General features: G+C 73.4%; 2 protein-coding genes across 5 annotated transcripts; both read left to right on the forward strand.

Moving 5' to 3' along the window:
* The first annotated feature begins 438 nt into the window (after positions 1-438).
* Positions 439-11,052, forward strand: CASTOR1 (cytosolic arginine sensor for mTORC1 subunit 1). Of its 4 annotated transcripts, none has more exons than XR_011135105.1 (9): positions 439-647; positions 761-831; positions 4,688-4,881; positions 5,089-5,221; positions 5,380-5,503; positions 6,430-6,543; positions 6,636-6,718; positions 8,238-8,882; positions 9,501-10,588. XR_011135105.1 is itself a non-coding variant. In XM_068911214.1 (9 exons), the coding sequence occupies exons 1-9, from the start codon at positions 535-537 to the stop codon at positions 7,339-7,341; spliced, it is 993 nt and encodes a 330-aa protein (XP_068767315.1). In that variant the 5' UTR covers positions 439-534; the 3' UTR covers positions 7,342-7,433. The 4 variants fall into 4 exon arrangements, 3 of the variants coding, with proteins under 3 accessions (XP_068767315.1, XP_068767316.1, XP_068767314.1); XM_068911214.1 differs by lacking the exons at positions 8,238-8,882; positions 9,501-10,588 and adding exons at positions 7,083-7,177; positions 7,276-7,433; XM_068911215.1 differs by lacking the exons at positions 439-647; positions 761-831; positions 8,238-8,882; positions 9,501-10,588 and adding exons at positions 846-1,159; positions 7,083-7,177; positions 7,276-7,435.
* A 1,651-nt stretch (positions 11,053-12,703) lies between these two features.
* Positions 12,704-15,059, forward strand: LOC138061392 (leukemia inhibitory factor-like). The gene is made up of 3 exons (XM_068911216.1): positions 12,704-12,847; positions 13,867-14,003; positions 14,159-15,059. The coding sequence occupies exons 1-3, from the start codon at positions 12,811-12,813 to the stop codon at positions 14,654-14,656; spliced, it is 672 nt and encodes a 223-aa protein (XP_068767317.1). The 5' UTR covers positions 12,704-12,810; the 3' UTR covers positions 14,657-15,059.
* The last annotated feature ends 780 nt before the right edge of the window (positions 15,060-15,839 follow it).

Raw genomic sequence — 15,839 nt, forward strand, 5'->3', positions numbered from 1 at the left:
TACCGGGGCCAGGGCAGTGCCGGGGCGGTGCCGGGGCGGTGCGGGGCGGTACCGGGGCCAGAGTGGTGCCAGGGCGGTACCGGGGCGGTGCAGGGGCGGTACCGGGGGCGGTACCGGGGCGGTGCAGGGGCGGTACCGGGGCCAGGGCAGTGCCGGGGCGGTGCCGGGGGCGGTGCGGGGCGGTACCGGGGCCAGAGTGGTGCCAGGGCGGTACCGGGGCGGTGCAGGGGCGGTACCGGGGGCGGTGCCGGGGGCGGTACCGGGACCAGGGCAGTGCCGGGGCGGTGCAGGGGCGGTACCGGGGGCGGTGCCGGGGGCGGTGCCGGGGCGGTACCGGGGCCAGGGCAGTGCCGGGGCAGTGCCGGGGCGGTGCCGGGGCGGTACCGGGGCCAGGGCGGTACCAGGGCCATGGCGGTAGCAGGGCGGTACCGGGGGCGGTACGGGGGCCAGGGCAGTACCGGGGCAAGGAGGTAGCGGGGCGGTACCGGGCCGCCCTTAAAGCGGCGGTGGCGGGGGCGGGCGGCGCGGCTCGCCATGGACCTGCACATCCTGGAGCACCGGGTGCGGGTGCTGAGCGTGGCCCGCCGCGGGCTCTGGCTCTACACGCACCCGCTCGTCAAGCTGCTCTTCCTGCCCCAGCGCTGCAGGTAGCGGGGCCGCGGGTCCTTCCTCCCCATCCTCCTCCTCCGGCGGCGGCGGCGGCGCCCCCGGGGCCCGGCCCGGCCCGAGCTGCTGCCGGAGCGCTCGCCTGTCTCGGCAGCTGCAAGTTCTTCAGCCTGACGGAGACCCCCGAGGACTACACCATCATGCTGGACGAGGAAGGCTTTAAAGGTACCATGCGGCCGCTCGCCCTGGGCCGGCGTCGCCGCTGCCGTCGCAGCAGAGGCCGTCCGCTCCTGGCTCTGCCCTCGTTTGAGCTCCTGAAACAAGTTGTGCGAGTTCTCGGCGTGTCTCTGCGGGCAGCTCGGTTGGATGCTGCGTACGCCCGGATGACTCAGGAGCCCGGACCACAGTGATGCTTTGTGCTTTTGTACCTGTGCCGCCGGCAGCGAGTCGTAGCTTGCACCTTGGCGTGCGCCCGTCCCGCGCGGAGCCGCCCTCTGCAGCGGCGGCCGTCGCTGGGGGATGCTCCAGCTGGCCCCGGAGAGGTCTCGTCTCGGTAACGACCGCTTTCAAGACAAAGCGACGTCTTCGCGTACTTGCCGGAGGAGCGCGGTGCGGAAAGCGTCCCGGCAGCCCGCGTTGCAGCAGGCCTCGGAGGGCCGCGGAGCGGAGACGGGCAGGGCCGCCGCCAGCGGGTGCTGCTGCCAGACCGCTGCGGGCGAGCACGGGGCTCTCCAACACGTTCCCCCCGGGCCCTCTCTCACGTTGCTGGCCTGCCCGGCGAGCGCCGGGGCCGGGCGGCGCGGGGCCCGTTCAGCGCCCGCCTCCCGGGGGGCTGCGCGGGGGCCCGCACCGGCCCAGGCGCCCGGGGCAGCGAGGCTCGGCCTGGACCGGACCGGTGCGTCCGCCGCGGCGCGGGGCGCCGGCCCGGCGCTGGGCCCGCGGCAGCGGAACGGGCTGTGCCGGAGGGGCAGGTCCCTTCCCGGCCGCCCCCACCCAAACCTTCCTGTCGCAGGACAGCGGCGGCCGCAGCCGGCCGGCGGGATCTTATCTCCTTGGCCGTGCCCCAAGGAGCAGGGGTCACCGGCGGCGGCAGCGCCGAGGGCCCGCTGCGTCCCGGCACCCAGCCGCCTGCGGCCGACGCTGCTCCGGGCCTCGGGCCGCCTCGCCGGGAGCCCGCGGCACCGGCTCGCCCCCCGTCCCGGGGCCGTTCGCCGGCAGAGCCCGCGAGCTGCCCGTGGGGCCGCGGCGCCGGGTCCCCCCCCGCCGCGGGGGGAGCCTCGGGGGACCGCGGCCGCGCGGCGGCCCTTCCCCGGGCATTGTTTATCGATCCGTATTTGCCGGCCGGTCGCGGTCCCCAGGGCAAGGCGGGAAGCGCAGAACAATGGGGCCGCGGCGCCCGGCCCGGCCTCGGCGGGCCCCCACGGGCCGGGGGCTGCCAGCGCCGCCGCCGCCTCCCCGCGCGGGGCCCAGCCTGCTGCCGCGGCCCTGCCGCCTCGCCGCTGCCCCAGCGGCTCGCTCGCCACCCCCCGCCCTTAGTTTTGGGGGGATTCGCTGCTGCGTCTTGTCCGTGCGCCGCCGAGCCAGGGGCCGGGGGAAGCGGCCGCGCGCGCGGGGGGCGCTGGCTGTCCCCCCATGCCGGAGCGGGCTGCGGTGCCGCCGCCGTTGGCACGGCTGGCGTCTCCGCGCCGCGGGGCCCGCAGCTCGTCCGCAACCTGCCGCGGCGGCTCCAGCCGGCCCCATGGAGCAGCCGCCGCCTTGCGGCTCCCGGCGCTCTTGAAAAGCGATTAGTGGGACGCGCTAGGACAGGGCGGGCGGCAGCGCAGCCGCCCCGCGCGCCTCCCCGCCTGCCTTCCCCGGGAAGGAGCAGCGGCCGCTCCGGCGGGGGCAACGCCTGCGCGGCGGCGGCGGGCCCCCCCCCGCCGGGGCCCCTCGAAGCCGAGCACGTTTCTTCCTCGGCGCTGCGGGCGCCCCGGCCTTGGGAGCCGCGGCAGCTTGCCGTACCGCCGCGCGGCCGCCAGCGGAGGAGCCCGCCGGCCTTGGGAGCCGCGGGCGGGCGGCGGGCGCCTTCCCGGCCGTGAACCAGGAGACCTCGAGATCCTGCCCCGAGCGACGGTTTCGGCAGCACGGGTGCCAGGCCCGGCTGGGGGCGCCCGGTCGGGCCCGATGCCGCCGGGGCGGTGGCGGTCCGGCAGCCCGGCTTGCGCCTCTCCGCCTGCGTTCGGGCCCCGGGGACGCCGGGACGGATCGCGGCTACGTCGCTGGCGCGGCGGAGGTCGGCCGGGCTGCTCTCGGCGCCGGCAGAGCCCCCTGGGCCCCGGCGCTTCCTTCCAGCCGCGGCGGCGGCCGCCCTGGAGCAGCAGGATGCCAGGGCTTTGGGACGGAGGAGGCTCCCCTTGCTCCGGGCGGTCACTGCTGTGATGAGTTTGCCTCCTCAGCCCGGCTCCACTGCAGACCCCAGCTGAAGCACGGGGTTGCCCACCCGCTGGGCGCGCGGGGAGCAGCGCTCGCCTGGGGCGACAGGGCTTTTCTGCGGTTCCCAGCCCCGGGAGCTGTCCAGGGGACGCGGTGGGGGTGTCGCGCCGTGGCGGGGAAGCGGGTCCTGGGGATGCCGCTCTGCAGGGCGAGTGGTCCCACCCCGTGGGGTACCGCCCGCCCCTTCGTGCAGCGCCCGGGGCTGGGGAGCCGGCGTCGGAACGAAACGCCTGAGGAAGAGCGTGGGCCGCATCCGTCCCTCCCGGGCGAGAGGGGCTGCCGGCAGGGAGGAGCCCGCGAGCGCCCTTGGGCCCCTCCAGCAGCAGCAGCCGCCCTGGTGCCCGGCCCGCGGTGGCGCGGCGCTGGGGACAGTGCCCCGGTCCCCGAGCGTCCCTGGCACGGTCTGGCTTCGTGAGGCCTCCCTGCCCGGGCGGGGGCCGCCGCGGTCTGGGGGCAGCAACGTCGCAGACCCCCGTCCCTGCTTCCGGGGAGCTGCGCGCCCTGACGCCCATCTTGGCCTCGCGGCCGGCTCGGGGCAGCCGGTGCGGGCAGCAGAGAGAAGTCTGGGGCTTGGAGGCTTCATGGCCTTGGCCCTGCTCTTGCCTGGGGCTAAACTCATGCTCCGTCTCTCTACATCCGGGTGTAGGCTGCTGAGCCCCCTGCAGCTCATCTCACTAATGGATTCAGGCTGGCCGCTCTCGGGCGTTCGGCCTCTGTGCCTCGGGGCAGCCCCTTCCCCACGTCGGGCTGAAGGAAACTTCTCGCCCCAGAAGGCGCCGCGGTCCCGGGCGCCGGCGGGCGCTGGGGCAGCCGCCCTTCCCGCACCGGGGGAAGGGGCTCTCCCACCCTCGGCGCTCCCTCCGCGGCAGCCTGAAGCTGGGGGGAAAGCCGCCGGGGGTCGGGGGCACCGGCTGCGGCGTTGTAAGCCTGACGCTATTAGAGCTATCGCGAAGGGCCCGCGGTTTCCCCGGGCCGCCTGACGCCCTGCTCCCGCCGGGGCTGCCGAGCTGCATCCGCCGAGCGCCGCGGGGAGCGGGGCCGGGCGCCGCGCCGCTTTGCCGGCGGCTCCGTCCCTTGAGACGGGGAGGGGGCGCCGCTGCCCGTCCGGGCGACGGCCGTGTCCCGGGTGGTGCCGGCTCCGGTGCGAGCGGCGCCCCGGGTTGGCGCTGTGCTGGGTTCAATGGAGGCGTAACGCGAGCCTGGCGCCCCCCCGCCCCCGGTTGTCCCCCCGCCGTGCCGGCTCGGCTTGCAGCCCCCGTTGCCCTCTGGTCGCTCCCCGCCGCGGCCGGCGGGGCGAGCTGGGGCTTCGCCCGTTCCCGGCGCCCCGGAGCAGCGCCGGTTCCCGCGGGGCCGCGGGCGCCTCGGCGGCTCTCGGAGCCGGCAGGGGGGCGCGTGGGGACGGGGTGCCTGGGGCTGGGCGGGCGGTCACCTGGCTGCCTGCGAGGCCGGCGCTGTATCGTCCGCGCCGCCCCGCCGCCCTGGGGCGGCCGATGCAGCGGCTCCCGGCCGCGCTGGAAGCCTGGCGGGCTCTCGCCAGCCGCCACGCGCAGCCTTGCTCTTCCTCGGCCCTGCTGCCTCAGTTTCCCCTTTCCGGCCCTCCCGTTTGCAGAGCTGCCGCCCTCGGAGTTCATGCAGGTGGCCGACTCGACGTGGCTGGTGCTCAGCGTCGTGTCCAACGGCAGGGCCCCCTCCGGCTGCCAGGCCACCGGCGTCACCAAGATCGCCAAGTCGGTCATCGCTCCGCTGGCCGAGCACAACGTCTCGGTGCTCATGCTCTCCACGTACCAGACGGACTTCATCCTGGTGAGCCCCGCGCGGGCGGGCGGGCGGGCGGTGGGCGATCGCCCGCGGCGGGTGCGCGTGCACCCTCCGGGGACTGTGCGCCCGGCAGGGCGCCGCGGTGCGGCCGTGCCCGTCGCTGCCGCCCTCGGCCGTGCGGGTGCTGTGGCCCGGCTGGGAAAGGGGGCGGCCGAGGGAAGCGCCCGTAGCGCTGCCTCCGCCGCGCTCCAGGTGCGGGAGAAGGACCTGCCCGTGGTGATCCACACGCTGGCGGGCGAGTTCGACATCTACCAGGAGGAGAACGGCGAGTCCGTCCCCGTCGAGCGCCGCGACGGCACCAACGGCTTCCTCAAGGCCAAGCCGGGTGAGCGGCGCGGCGGCCGGCCGCCGGGCTGCTCCCGCCGCCGCCGCGGGGCACTGCTGCGCTGTCCCCCCGCTCTCCCCGAGCAGCCGGGCTGGTGGCGCCGCCGGGGCCGCCCGGGGGGCCCTGCCCCGGGGTGACAGCTCGCCGTCGCCCGCCAGCCGCCAGCCCCACCGTGCACCCTGTGCAGAGCCCGCGGAACCGCTTCTGCGTCCTGGCCGTGGCGCCCGACACGCTGCCCGCCATCGCCACCATGCTCATTGACGTCCTCTTCTACTCCCCCAGGTGGGTCCCCGCGGGTGCTGGCACCCTGCGCGGGTGCCTGCGGGTGACCAGGCACGGGAACCCTGCGCTGGCGGTGGCACGCGCACCAGGTCCTTCCCGGCACGCCGTGCTGGAAGGGGTCTGGGGCTCGCGGTGCTGTGCCCTGCGCGGGGGGTGCGGGCCGGGAGGGCTGGTGCGGGGCGGGCAGGGGTCCTCCGACCGATGGCTGCGGTCACGGTTTGCACCATGGGTGTAAGCAGGTGCTATGGGTATTTGGGATCTGCTGCCCCGCTCTGGCCTACCTGGACCAGCCGCCGAGGGAAGCGGGGTGTCTCCTCCTGCCTTCTGCTCCCACCGCTTTCAAGCTCTGGGTGCGTTTGGCACGCTGGCTCTGCTCTGCCAAGGGCGTCCCGGTGCGCAGCCGCCCGGGTGCTGCGGGCCCTGCGGCTGGCCGGGCCGGCCGCCCCCGGCAGACGGGAGTCCCTCGGAGCATCCCGCCAGCCGGGCTGGCTCTGAGCGCTGCCGAGCCGGGGGAAGAGGCCACCTCTTGCAGCAAAGCCCGGACAGGGGAGTTATTGCAAAATAGGAAACCTTTTGCAAAAGGCCGTTTGCAACCGTGCACGGGGGCCGGCGGCGAGGCTCTGCTCCTGATCGGGACTTGCTGGCCGTTGCAGCTCTGCGGTGTTGCCTGCTGGGTCCCCACGGGGACGCGACGCCTGGGGATCCACCTTCCCTTGGGGTTAAACCTTACGTTTCACCTGGTGCAGGCGCCTGGGAGCACGCAAGGGTGCAGGGTTACGAAGCGCAGAGCACACGGGCCCTTGCTCCGGGTGCCCTCCGCCCCGGGCGGGGGTGGCGGTGAGACGCCCAGCTGTGACGCTAGCAGAGGCTAGCGCCCCAGGGTGCTGCGCTGCCCGTGCCCCTCACGCCGCCGCCTCTCTCGGCAGCCCCCCGAAGGAGGCCGTGCCCGGCAGCCAGGACCTCGACACCATCACCTTCTTCGCCTTCTCGCTCATCGAGGGCTACATCTCGATCGTGATGGATGCGGAAACCCAGAAGAGGTGGGTGCGCTGCGGAGAGCCCGTCGCAGGGCCCCGGCTCCGCGGGGGGGGTTGCGCTCAGGGTCCCCCCCCCCCCGCCGCCGCTCTTCCAGGTTCCCCAGCGACCTGCTGCTGACCAGCTCCACGCGGGAGCTCTGGCGCATGGTGCGCATCGGCGGGCAGCCCCTGGGCTTCGGTAAGCGTCGCCGCCGCTCCGCCGCCCTGCCCTGCGCCGCGGGGTCGGGGCCGCGCGGCCCTCGCTGCGGCAGCCTCCTTGCAGAGGGCTGAAGGGACGGGGGCAAGGCCGGCAGCGCTCCGGCGGGGTTGGGTGTCCGCGTGGTGCTCAGCACCCCCGGCCCCGCCGCCGCCGCCGCCCCTGGGGGCTGAGTCCCCCCCCCCCCGCCGGCCGCTCTCGCGGTTGCTCCGGAGCAGAGCTGGGCGCTTGCTGCAGCTTCAGCCTCGGCCTCCGGGGCCGTCCCCGCGTGCCTTCGCCCCGGACGTCCCGGCTGCTGGCACGCGTCCCCTGGGTCACCGGGGGGGGGGGCCGTTTGCCTCCGCAGACGAGTGCGGCATCGTGGCGCAGATCGCCGCGCCGCTGGCCGACGCGGACATATCGGCGTACTACATCAGCACCTTCAACTTCGATCACGCCCTGGTAAGGCCGGGGCCGGCCCGGCGGCGGGGCGGGCCGGCGCGGGGCCGGCGGCCAGAGGCGGCAGCGCTGACGCCGGCCGGGCCCCGGCCCCGCTCCAGGTCCCCGAGGAAGGCATCAGCGAGGTCATCGAGCTGCTCCAGAAACGCCAGGAGGGCGGCAGATAGCGGCCGGCGCCTGCGGCGGGACCCTCGCCCGGGCGCTCCCTCCGGCCCCGGGGCGGCGCGCGGCCGCCCGGCCCCTCTTCCTGCCGCCGCCGGCCAGCCCAGGCCTGCTCCTTGCGGCTCCGGCCGCGGGGCCGGCACCGCCGCCTTGTTCGCCCGCGCTGGGAGGAGAGAGCGAGCTGCGCTGCGCACCGCCGCTGGCGAGGCTGAAGGGCAGGGCCGGCCCTCCTCTGCCCGGCGGCGCTCGGGGGGATTGGGGCGGCGGGATCGCAGCCGCAGGAGCGGGGTGGACGGGGCCGGGCCGCCCGCCAGGCCCAGCTGCCCCGGCGGCGGAGCCCGCGCGCCGTCGGGCCGCAGGCTGCTTTCGGGGCCCCTTTGGGCCGGGGCCGAGGTGGCCTGGACGCTCTCGGCGTTTCCCGGCGGTGCGGGCCGGGCCCCTGGGCCGCGTCTCCTGCACCCGCTCCGCCGGCGGGGGCCCCACGCCGCGTTTCGACCCCGTCCCCCTGCGCTCGCGGGGAGCCCGGGGCCGGGTGCTCCTGCCTGGCGCCCTGCGGCAGCGGCGCCTCTTCCGGCCTCTGTTTTGTCCAGAGTTTTTTTACTGAGTCAATAAAAGTCCCGTTTTTCACGTACGGCGCGGCCCCGAGACCACGTACTCCCGCGACCCCCCGGCCCCCCGCTCCCGAGGGCCCGGCGCTGCCCGGGCGGGGGCACCTGCGCCCCGGGGCGCTGCGGCCAGGCCGGGCGGACGGGCACCGCGGCCCCCTGCGGCCCCGCCGGGCAGTCGGCCCGCTGCCCCCCTCTGCCCCGGCCCGGGGGCTCGCTCCGGCCTGCGCTTGCGAGACCTCGAGTTCCTACGAAGTCCCCAGCCTCTTTCCTTCCTGTCTCACTCGCTTTTCCAGAGTCATGAGACAGCGGTGACGTGCGCCGCGGAGATTAAGAAACTGCAGTCAGCCAATGCGGTCACCGGCTCTATTTTTAACTGCGTTGGGTATTGCACATTCTTCCACGACGCGCTCCTCTTTCATCTTCGTCCTCCTCCCATCGGTGCGCGGGGTCGGCTGCTCCCTCCGTTTCCTTCTTCCCGGCGGAGGGCTGCGGCGGCAAAGAGCTGCCACCCGGCCCCGCGGCGGTGCTGCGCTTCCCCGGCCGCTGACTTAAGGGGATGAGCCATCCGCGTACAGCACCGTGCACCTCTCTGGGCGGCCTTGGGGTAGCAGCCCGGCTCCAGGGCTTTCCCCTGGCTTTTGGAGTCATGCAATGAGCCTGCTGGATCTCAGCGTTTCCTGCTTTGCGTGGTGCAGGCCCCACGGAAACCCCTTTGATTTTCCCTGTGCAAGGCTCAGGGTGGTGCAGAGATGGCGTCGCTGTCCTGCAGCTCTGGGGGTCTCTTCTGGAGGGGATCCTCAGTGCTGGTCGGGGCCCCGGTGCTAGCATGCAGGCCCCAAGGACCACGGCCAACCCAGCTCGCTTCACCATGGCCATGGCCTGGCTGGTCCTGTCCCAGACATCACACACCCGCGTGTGGCATGACGTGGGCTGTGGCTGTGAGTGGATGAGCAGCCAGCTTGGTCTTGGTATAGCTAGGGGGATGGATGGATGGTTGGGTAGATGGATGGATCGGTGGATGGATGGATGGATAGATAGGTGGAGGTATGGATGGGTGGGTGGATGGATGAATGGGGTAGATGGATGGGTGGATGGTTGGGGTGGATGGATAGGTAGATGGATAGGTGGATAGATCGGTAGGTAGATGGGTAGATGAATGGATGGATGAGTGGGGGAATGGATGGGTGGGTGGGTGGATGGGTAGGTGAATGGATGGATAGGTGGATGGATGGATAGGTGGGTGGGGGAATGGATGGGTGGGTGGGTGGATGGGTAGGTGAATGGATGGATAGGTGGATGGATGGATAGGTGGGTGGGGGAATGGATGGGTGGGTGGGTGGATGGGTAGGTGAATAGATGGATAGGTGGATGGATGGATAGGTGGGTGGGGGAATGGATGGGTGGGTGGGTGGATGGGTAGGTGAATGGATGGATAGGTGGATGGATGGATAGGTGGGTGGGTGGATGGGTAGGTGGATGGATGAATAAATTGCCTTTGTCAAGCTGGTGTGATTTCTCCTGGAGACAAGGAATTTCTGGATCCTTCTTCCCTCCAGCATTGTCCTGTTTACAGCCTTTGGCAGCCCCCCCAGGCCAGCGTGAGACAGCCCCTAGCCTGGCCAGATGCGTCTGTGAGCCTGTGCCCAACGCCTGTCCCTGGCAGCCATGCCGGGCCCACTGGAGGAGGCCGTGGCAGCTCCCTCCTTCCCTGGTCCCATCAGCGCCCTTGGGGCCGCAAAGGCCCATCATGACTTGGGGTCCAGCGGAGCCAGGACTGCAGAGATGGCCGCTGCAGCCTCGCACGTGCTTGGCACCATGGGGAGGTGCGTGCTGGAGCAGCCCTGATGGTCATAGCTGCCCTGCATAGCGAGACCATGCCATGGCACACACGTCCCCAAGCCGCTTGCTTGGTTGCGCAGGCACCAGCACGGATGTGGCCGGTGCCAGCTAACACTTTCCCAGATGACGCCTGGAAGAGGAGGAGGATCCGGCCCCGGGGAAACGACCAACCTGGGCCATTTGGCCTCTGGCCCTCATTCGTTTTCTAGTGGAGATACGGCAGTGGCTGGAGGGGACGAGATGGAAAGAAGACCCAGAGGTCCCCTCGGAGGCACCACCGCAGAGAAACCCGGGCCGCGGCTGAGGGCAGAGGAGCCGAGCGGTGGTGGCGGAGGAGCACCAGGCCGCGGGAACCTTGCTCCCGGCTCATCTCCAGCAGCCCCCGACGCCCGGGGCCTGCTGCCCCGGCCACCTCGCTGCCAGGGGACGGGGACGGGGACGGGGACGCCCTGCCCGCCCCGGGGAGGCGGGAGGCCGCCGCCGGCAGCCAAGGCACCGCAGCCTCCGCCTCTCCTGCCGCGGTGAGTTCTGCAGGTCGGCGGGGCGGCGGGGGGAGAAATTTTGGGAAAAGGAAACGTTTCTTCGTCTGGAAATGACTCACTGCTTCTCTCTTCCGTTCCGAAGGAGATGTTATTTCTGGTTTTCCCTCCCCTCGCAGGGGCCATCCGATCCGAAAGTGCAAATTCTGCTTCGGGTGGCTTCCTGTGCCGGCCAGAAAGGCAGCGCCGGCCGCCCGGGCCGCCCGGGCGCGGGGCTGCCAGCGGGTGCCGGGCCGAGGCAGGGCGGCGCGGCAGGGACCGGCGCGCTGCTCTGCCCCGCGACGCTCCACGGCCCGGGCAGGGGCGCGAGCGGGGCCCAGGCGCGAGGCCGAGGTGCAGCTCCCGCCGCCCGCCTGGCGCTGCCAGGGCCGGCGACTCCGGGAAAATCCCGGCTGGCACCGGGGGGGGGGGCGAAGCGGGGGGGGAAAAGGCACCTGCGAAAAAGCGAGATGGCGTGGCGTCAAGGGGAGGCCGAAGGGCGCGCTGCGAAGCCGGCGCCGGCCCTTGAGGAGGGGGCTTTCGGGGCCGCGGCGGGCGGCTCGGGCTGGCGCAGCGCTGAGCCGAGGGGCCTTCGCGGCCTCGGCCCCTCTTCCTCCCCGAGAAACCAGCCGCCGGTCGGGGCCGCTGGCGGGCTCGTCGGGGGGCGGCGTCAGCCGCCGTCAGCCCGGGGCGGGCGGCTTTGCTGCGGCCTCCTAGTAATTGTAACAGCGCCCGATAAAATAAAATACAATTTCGCAGAAGCAGCGGCTCAGTTTTCGCCCGCCGGCGTTGCACAACTCTTACGCAGCAGACCGGGGCGGCCGCGCCGGCACCCCGCTGCCAGCTGCGGGGCGGCGGCGGCGGCTGCTGCCCGCGTGCGCTTCCCCTGACCCCGGCGGCCCCGGCCGCCTGCAACGCCGCGGCCCCGCGCGAGCCCGGCCTCTGCCCCTGACCCCCCGGCGATTGCATTTCCTTCCCCGCAAGCGCGGCCCGGCCCCGGCAGCCCAGCGGGGCTCCGGCCGGCAGCAGGGACGCGGCCGGGTGGGAACGGGGACCCACCACCACCACCACCCCGGCGGCCCCGGCCCCGCCGCGGGGGTCTCCCTCCAGGAAACACCTGCGCGGGGGCCGGCGGCGCCCGCCGGCACGTCCCTCCCCGCGGCCGGGGCGCTGGGGCGTGCGCCGCGGCGTCCCCTCCGTCGCCTTAGTCAGCAGACCACTTCCTCCGCCGCTGCCGTGCACCGCGGCGTCCCCCCCCCCGCCGCCGCCTGCGGCCCCCCCGCCTCCGCTTTCGGGTTTACCACGTACGGCTCCGGCGGCAGCGCCCCGGCTCCCGACCCGGGCACGTGGGGCAAGACGACGTTTCCAGCCCCGGCAGCCCCGGAGCCGGGCTCTGATGGGAAGAGCATCCTCTGGAGCATCGCCGGCGTCAGCAGCGGTCCCCGGGCCATCCCTGCCACCACCGCACGCGCCGGTGGCCTCCAAGCCCGCCGGCTCCGCTCACCCTGCCTCTTCTGATGGCGCCTTCCCTCCCAGGCCGTATTTTCAGCTATGGCCCGAGGGCAGCTGCTAGACTGCGGCTTGCCTGGCATGCTGTGCCGCAGCAGCAGGCCAGGGCTGGCACGGCACAGCACGGCACAGTGCAGAACAGTGCAGCGCGGCACAGCACGGCACGGCACGGCACGGCACGGCACAGTGCAGAACAGTGCAGCGCGGCACAGCATGGCACAGCACGGCACGGCACGGCACAGTGCAGCACAGTGCAGCAGAGCTTTCCTGGCTAAAGCATCCATGCAAAAGCCTCCCAGGCCCCACTGCCGCCCCAGACCCGGTGCCCCCGCGCACGGCACCCGCTCCCCGGCCCTTCGCCGCGCCAGGGCGCTGCACCAGCAGCCTGGGGGGCTGGCGGCCCCGCACCGCGGCACAGCTCCCGGCCGCGCCGCACTGGGGAGCGGGACAGGACGTCTCAGCCCCGGCTCGGCTGCAGGAGCCGCCACTGCCAACGGTCTCGGCGCGGCAGTTTTTGCGTTACAGTTTCGGGGCAGGTAGCGGAGGCTGTTTTCCGTTTAACGTGCAGCTACGGTTACTGCCAGCTGCCCCCTTTGAACAAAGAGATCAGTGAAACCGGGCTGACTCAAAGAGGCTCTTTCCTACGGCACCGTTGGGCTCGCAGCTAATGCCGCGCTGGGGCAGCAGGGCCCGGGCGAGCGGGGGGTCCGCCGGCCCCCCGGAGCGCGGCGTGGACCTGCGAGGACTCCCTCGAGGAACTGAATCGAAGAACAAAACCATGGGCCGGCCGGCATCGTTTCCTCCCCCCGGCGCGGCTCACCCCGCTCATTGGCCCCCGGTCATCGCTTCACTTCTGTATTTCTTTCCGTTGAATCTGGGTGCCTCCTTTGTAGGTGGTGGCTAATCAGTGCACTTTAAAAGGCGAGCTTCCCCATAAGCGACCAGTAAGGAAGTGGCTCGCGCGCCTTGCAGCACTGCTCAGCAACACCCTGCCCCGAACATGCGGTGCAACGCGCGGCCCCTGGGCGTGCTCGCAGGTAGGTCGCCGCCGGCGGCCCGCAACTACCCTCTCGCTCGCGCGCTGGCGCGGCTGCTGCTGCGCTCAGCTGCCCGCTTGAGCTGGCCCCGGCAGCAGCCACGCGGGGGAGCGCGGCGGCACGGCCCGCTGCGGGGCTGAGTCACTCGGAAACGGCAGCGTGTCTCGCTGAGCCTGCTCGCGCTTTCCTCTCCCGGCGGCGCGAGTGGGCAACGCGCGGCGGGGACCTTTCTGGCCACGGGGCGCCTCTTCCTGGTGGCGAGCGGGAAGGGGAGCGAGGGGGGCTCTGCCCGCCCCCGTCGCCGGCTCTCTGGGTCCCTTTGCCGCTCCGGGGGCAGCGGGGAGCAAAGCGAGATGCTTCGCGCGGCGGCGGGCCGGCCGGGCGGGAGCGGGCCAGCTTTCGGGCCCGTTTCGGGCAGGAGGAAGGATGCTGGGTCCCACCTGGCGCTAACGCCGGGCTGAGCCGCGCAGTGCACCCAGAAAGAGTGCCCGTGCTCTCCCTCGGCCCCCGGCACCAGCCACCCGGCCCCGGCGGGGCTGGGGACAGCGAGGTGCACGGCAGCGCGGGTGCCCCCCTCTTCCTCCTCCTCCTCCTCCTCGCAGCCCCGGGGTCGCTGGTGGTCCCGCAGCGCCTCGCGCCCACGGGTGCCTCCTGCAGGATACCACCCCAGCGGCCACGGGCACCCCCCGCCGGGGAGGGCGGACGTGCCGAAAGGCCCCGCCGCCGCGCCAATCTGGGGAGAAATCTCCGCGCCTGACTCGCCCCGTGCCCCGGGGCCGTCTCCGGGGCCGGAGCAGCCACCCGCGGGCCCCGCGCTCGCCCCGGCGGCTGCGGGACGTGCTCGGCCCCCACGGCCCCGGCCCCTCCCCGCGTCGCCTTTCTCCCGGGAAGCTTTGGGCTGTCACCCAGGCTGGGCCGGGCCCCCCCGGGGGCGCGAGGCTAGGCCCCTGCCGCGGGCGGGTCTCCGCAAGCAGTGACAGTGACGCCGAGTCCCCCCGCTCCCTGCTCTCCCTCCCCAGCCGTGGCCGAAGGTCTCCTCCTCCTCTGCGCGGTGCCCGCCAACGCCAGCAGGAGCGCCCAGCCCTCCTACCTGCAGCAGACCCACTCGCTGGTGCGGCACATGGCCGAGGACGCGCAGGAGCTTTTCGTCTTCTACGTAAGTGGGGGCTCGCTGCGGCGCCCTTGGGAGGGGACAGCGCGGAGGGGTCACCGCTCTCCTCCGGCGCTTGTCCCCGCCGCCGGGACCCCGGGCAGCTCCGGGCAGCGGCTCCCGTCCGGGCGGCGACGACCTCCTAGCTTTCCCCTTGGCAGGAGACCAACCAGAGGTTGAACGTGAACAAGATATGCCGAAGCAGCAAGTGGCTGGAGGGGCTGCCCCGGGGCGACGTGGCGGACCCGCTGGCGCCCGGCGCGCTGCAGGACCTCTACGGGGCCATGGAGCACGTGGAGCGGGCCCTGCAGACCATCTTGCAGCACCAGCGAGAGCTCAACGCTCCCGGGGCCGAGCTCCTCCGGAGGCTCACCGCCACCCACCTGAAGGTGCGAGGGCTCCTCAACAACCTCGAGGGCCTGCTGCGAGCCTGGGGCATCGCGCCCCTCCGCGTCGCCCTCCCCCAGAAGCCGGCCGTGACCAAGGTCTTCCAGCAGAAGCTGGAAGGATGCAAAGTCCTCTGGAGCTACTCCCGCTTCATGAGCAAACTGAGCACGGCCCTGGACGCCAAGGGCCTCCGGGAGCGCCAGGAAAAGCGGCGGCAGCGGCGAGGGTCGAGAAGAGGCCCCAGGGGCGACAAGCGGGCCAGGCGCTCCTAGACCGCCGCCGGCCCCGGCTGCTCCCAACGGTGACGTGAGCGGCTGCCGCGGGACGGCTGCCCCGAGCGCGGGGGCCGGCCGCAGGAGTGCTGCGGAGGGGGCCGTTTGCGGACGGGCTCCGCAGGCGGCCGGCAGCAAGCGGGAGCTGGACTCCATCGCTGCCGCCGCGCCTGGGACCGGCGTCACCGGCAGGCCGGCCCCTGGCCCAGGGGCTCCGCGGCACCGAACTTGGCCGTTCTCCCCCGGACGCGCCGGAGGCGGCTGCGGCGGGAAGCCGAGCGCGTTGCTCCTGGATGCGCGGCTCGGCCGGGGGACAGCCTCCCGCGCCGCTGGGCTCGCACCTGCGGACCGGCGAGGGCGAGAAGCGGCAGGTCCCGCCGGCTCCGCTCCCGGCCCCTGCGCGAGCCCGGTTCGGCGCGCCGCTGCGGGACCCTTCGGGCGCGCGGGAGCCGGGCTGGCACCCGTCACTGCCACCGCCGGCCGCCCCGGGCCAGCCCCGCTCTCCGGCCGGCCCGAAGGAGGGCCGAGAGCCGGCGGCAGCCGGGGAGCCGCCGACGCTGGCGTTGCCCCAGCAAGGACGGCCTCTGGGTGCCGCCGCGGCCCCGCTCGCGGCCAGGGCAGCGCCGTGCGACCGGCGCCGCGGGGTTACTGCAGGCTGGCAGCTCTGCGTGTCGGAAACGTCCTCTGCTTTCAACCCCTGCCTGATTTTCCAGTGATTCAATGGGTCTGGTGACCCGTCCTGACTAAGTCGCTGCTTGCTGAGCACCCGGTGCTGCACACGCTCTCCTCCTGCCCTCGGCGGCCCGCGCGGGCTAGCGGCAGCGCTGAGCCTCCGGCCTCGCCGCGCCCGGAGACACCAGCTACCGCGCAGGAGCAGCTGGCCTCAGCCGGGGCTCACACCGACCCTGCCTTTCACCGAGGTCACAGACCCCAGGGAGCAGCTGGAAGCAGCATTGCTGTGCGCTCGGCGTCCCCATTCTCGCAGCACCCCTGTGCCCGCAGCACCCCTCTGCCCTCGGCATCCCTGTGCTCGCAGCATCCCTGTGCCTCCAGCATCCCTGGGTGCTCAGCATCCTTGTGCCTCCAGCATCCCTGTGCGCTCAGCATCCTTGTGCTCGCAGCATCCCTGTGCCTCCAGCATCCCTGTGCGCTCAGCATCCTTGTGCCTCCAGCATCCCTGGGT

Source organism: Struthio camelus, chromosome 17 (assembly GCF_040807025.1).
Source record: "Struthio camelus isolate bStrCam1 chromosome 17, bStrCam1.hap1, whole genome shotgun sequence".
NCBI lineage: Eukaryota > Metazoa > Chordata > Aves > Struthioniformes > Struthionidae > Struthio > Struthio camelus.

Excerpts from the sequence above, each read along its gene's own strand:
- LOC138061392 (XM_068911216.1), top strand. The coding sequence starts at position 12,811 with ATGCGGTGCAACGCGCGGCCCCTGGGCGTGCTCGCAG. Across the intron at positions 12,848-13,866 it reads GCCCCTGGGCGTGCTCGCAG|CCGTGGCCGAAGGTCTCCTC; the intron begins GTAGGTCGCCGC and ends CTCCCTCCCCAG. Across the intron at positions 14,004-14,158 it reads AGGAGCTTTTCGTCTTCTAC|GAGACCAACCAGAGGTTGAA; the intron begins GTAAGTGGGGGC and ends TCCCCTTGGCAG.
- CASTOR1 (XM_068911213.1), top strand. The coding sequence starts at position 9,610 with ATGCCGGGCCCACTGGAGGAGGCCGTGGCAGCTCCCTCCTTCCCTGGT. Across the intron at positions 9,768-9,992 it reads GTGCTTGGCACCATGGGGAG|TGGAGATACGGCAGTGGCTG; the intron begins GTGCGTGCTGGA and ends TTCGTTTTCTAG. Across the intron at positions 10,305-10,441 it reads CCTCCGCCTCTCCTGCCGCG|GGGCCATCCGATCCGAAAGT; the intron begins GTGAGTTCTGCA and ends CTCCCCTCGCAG.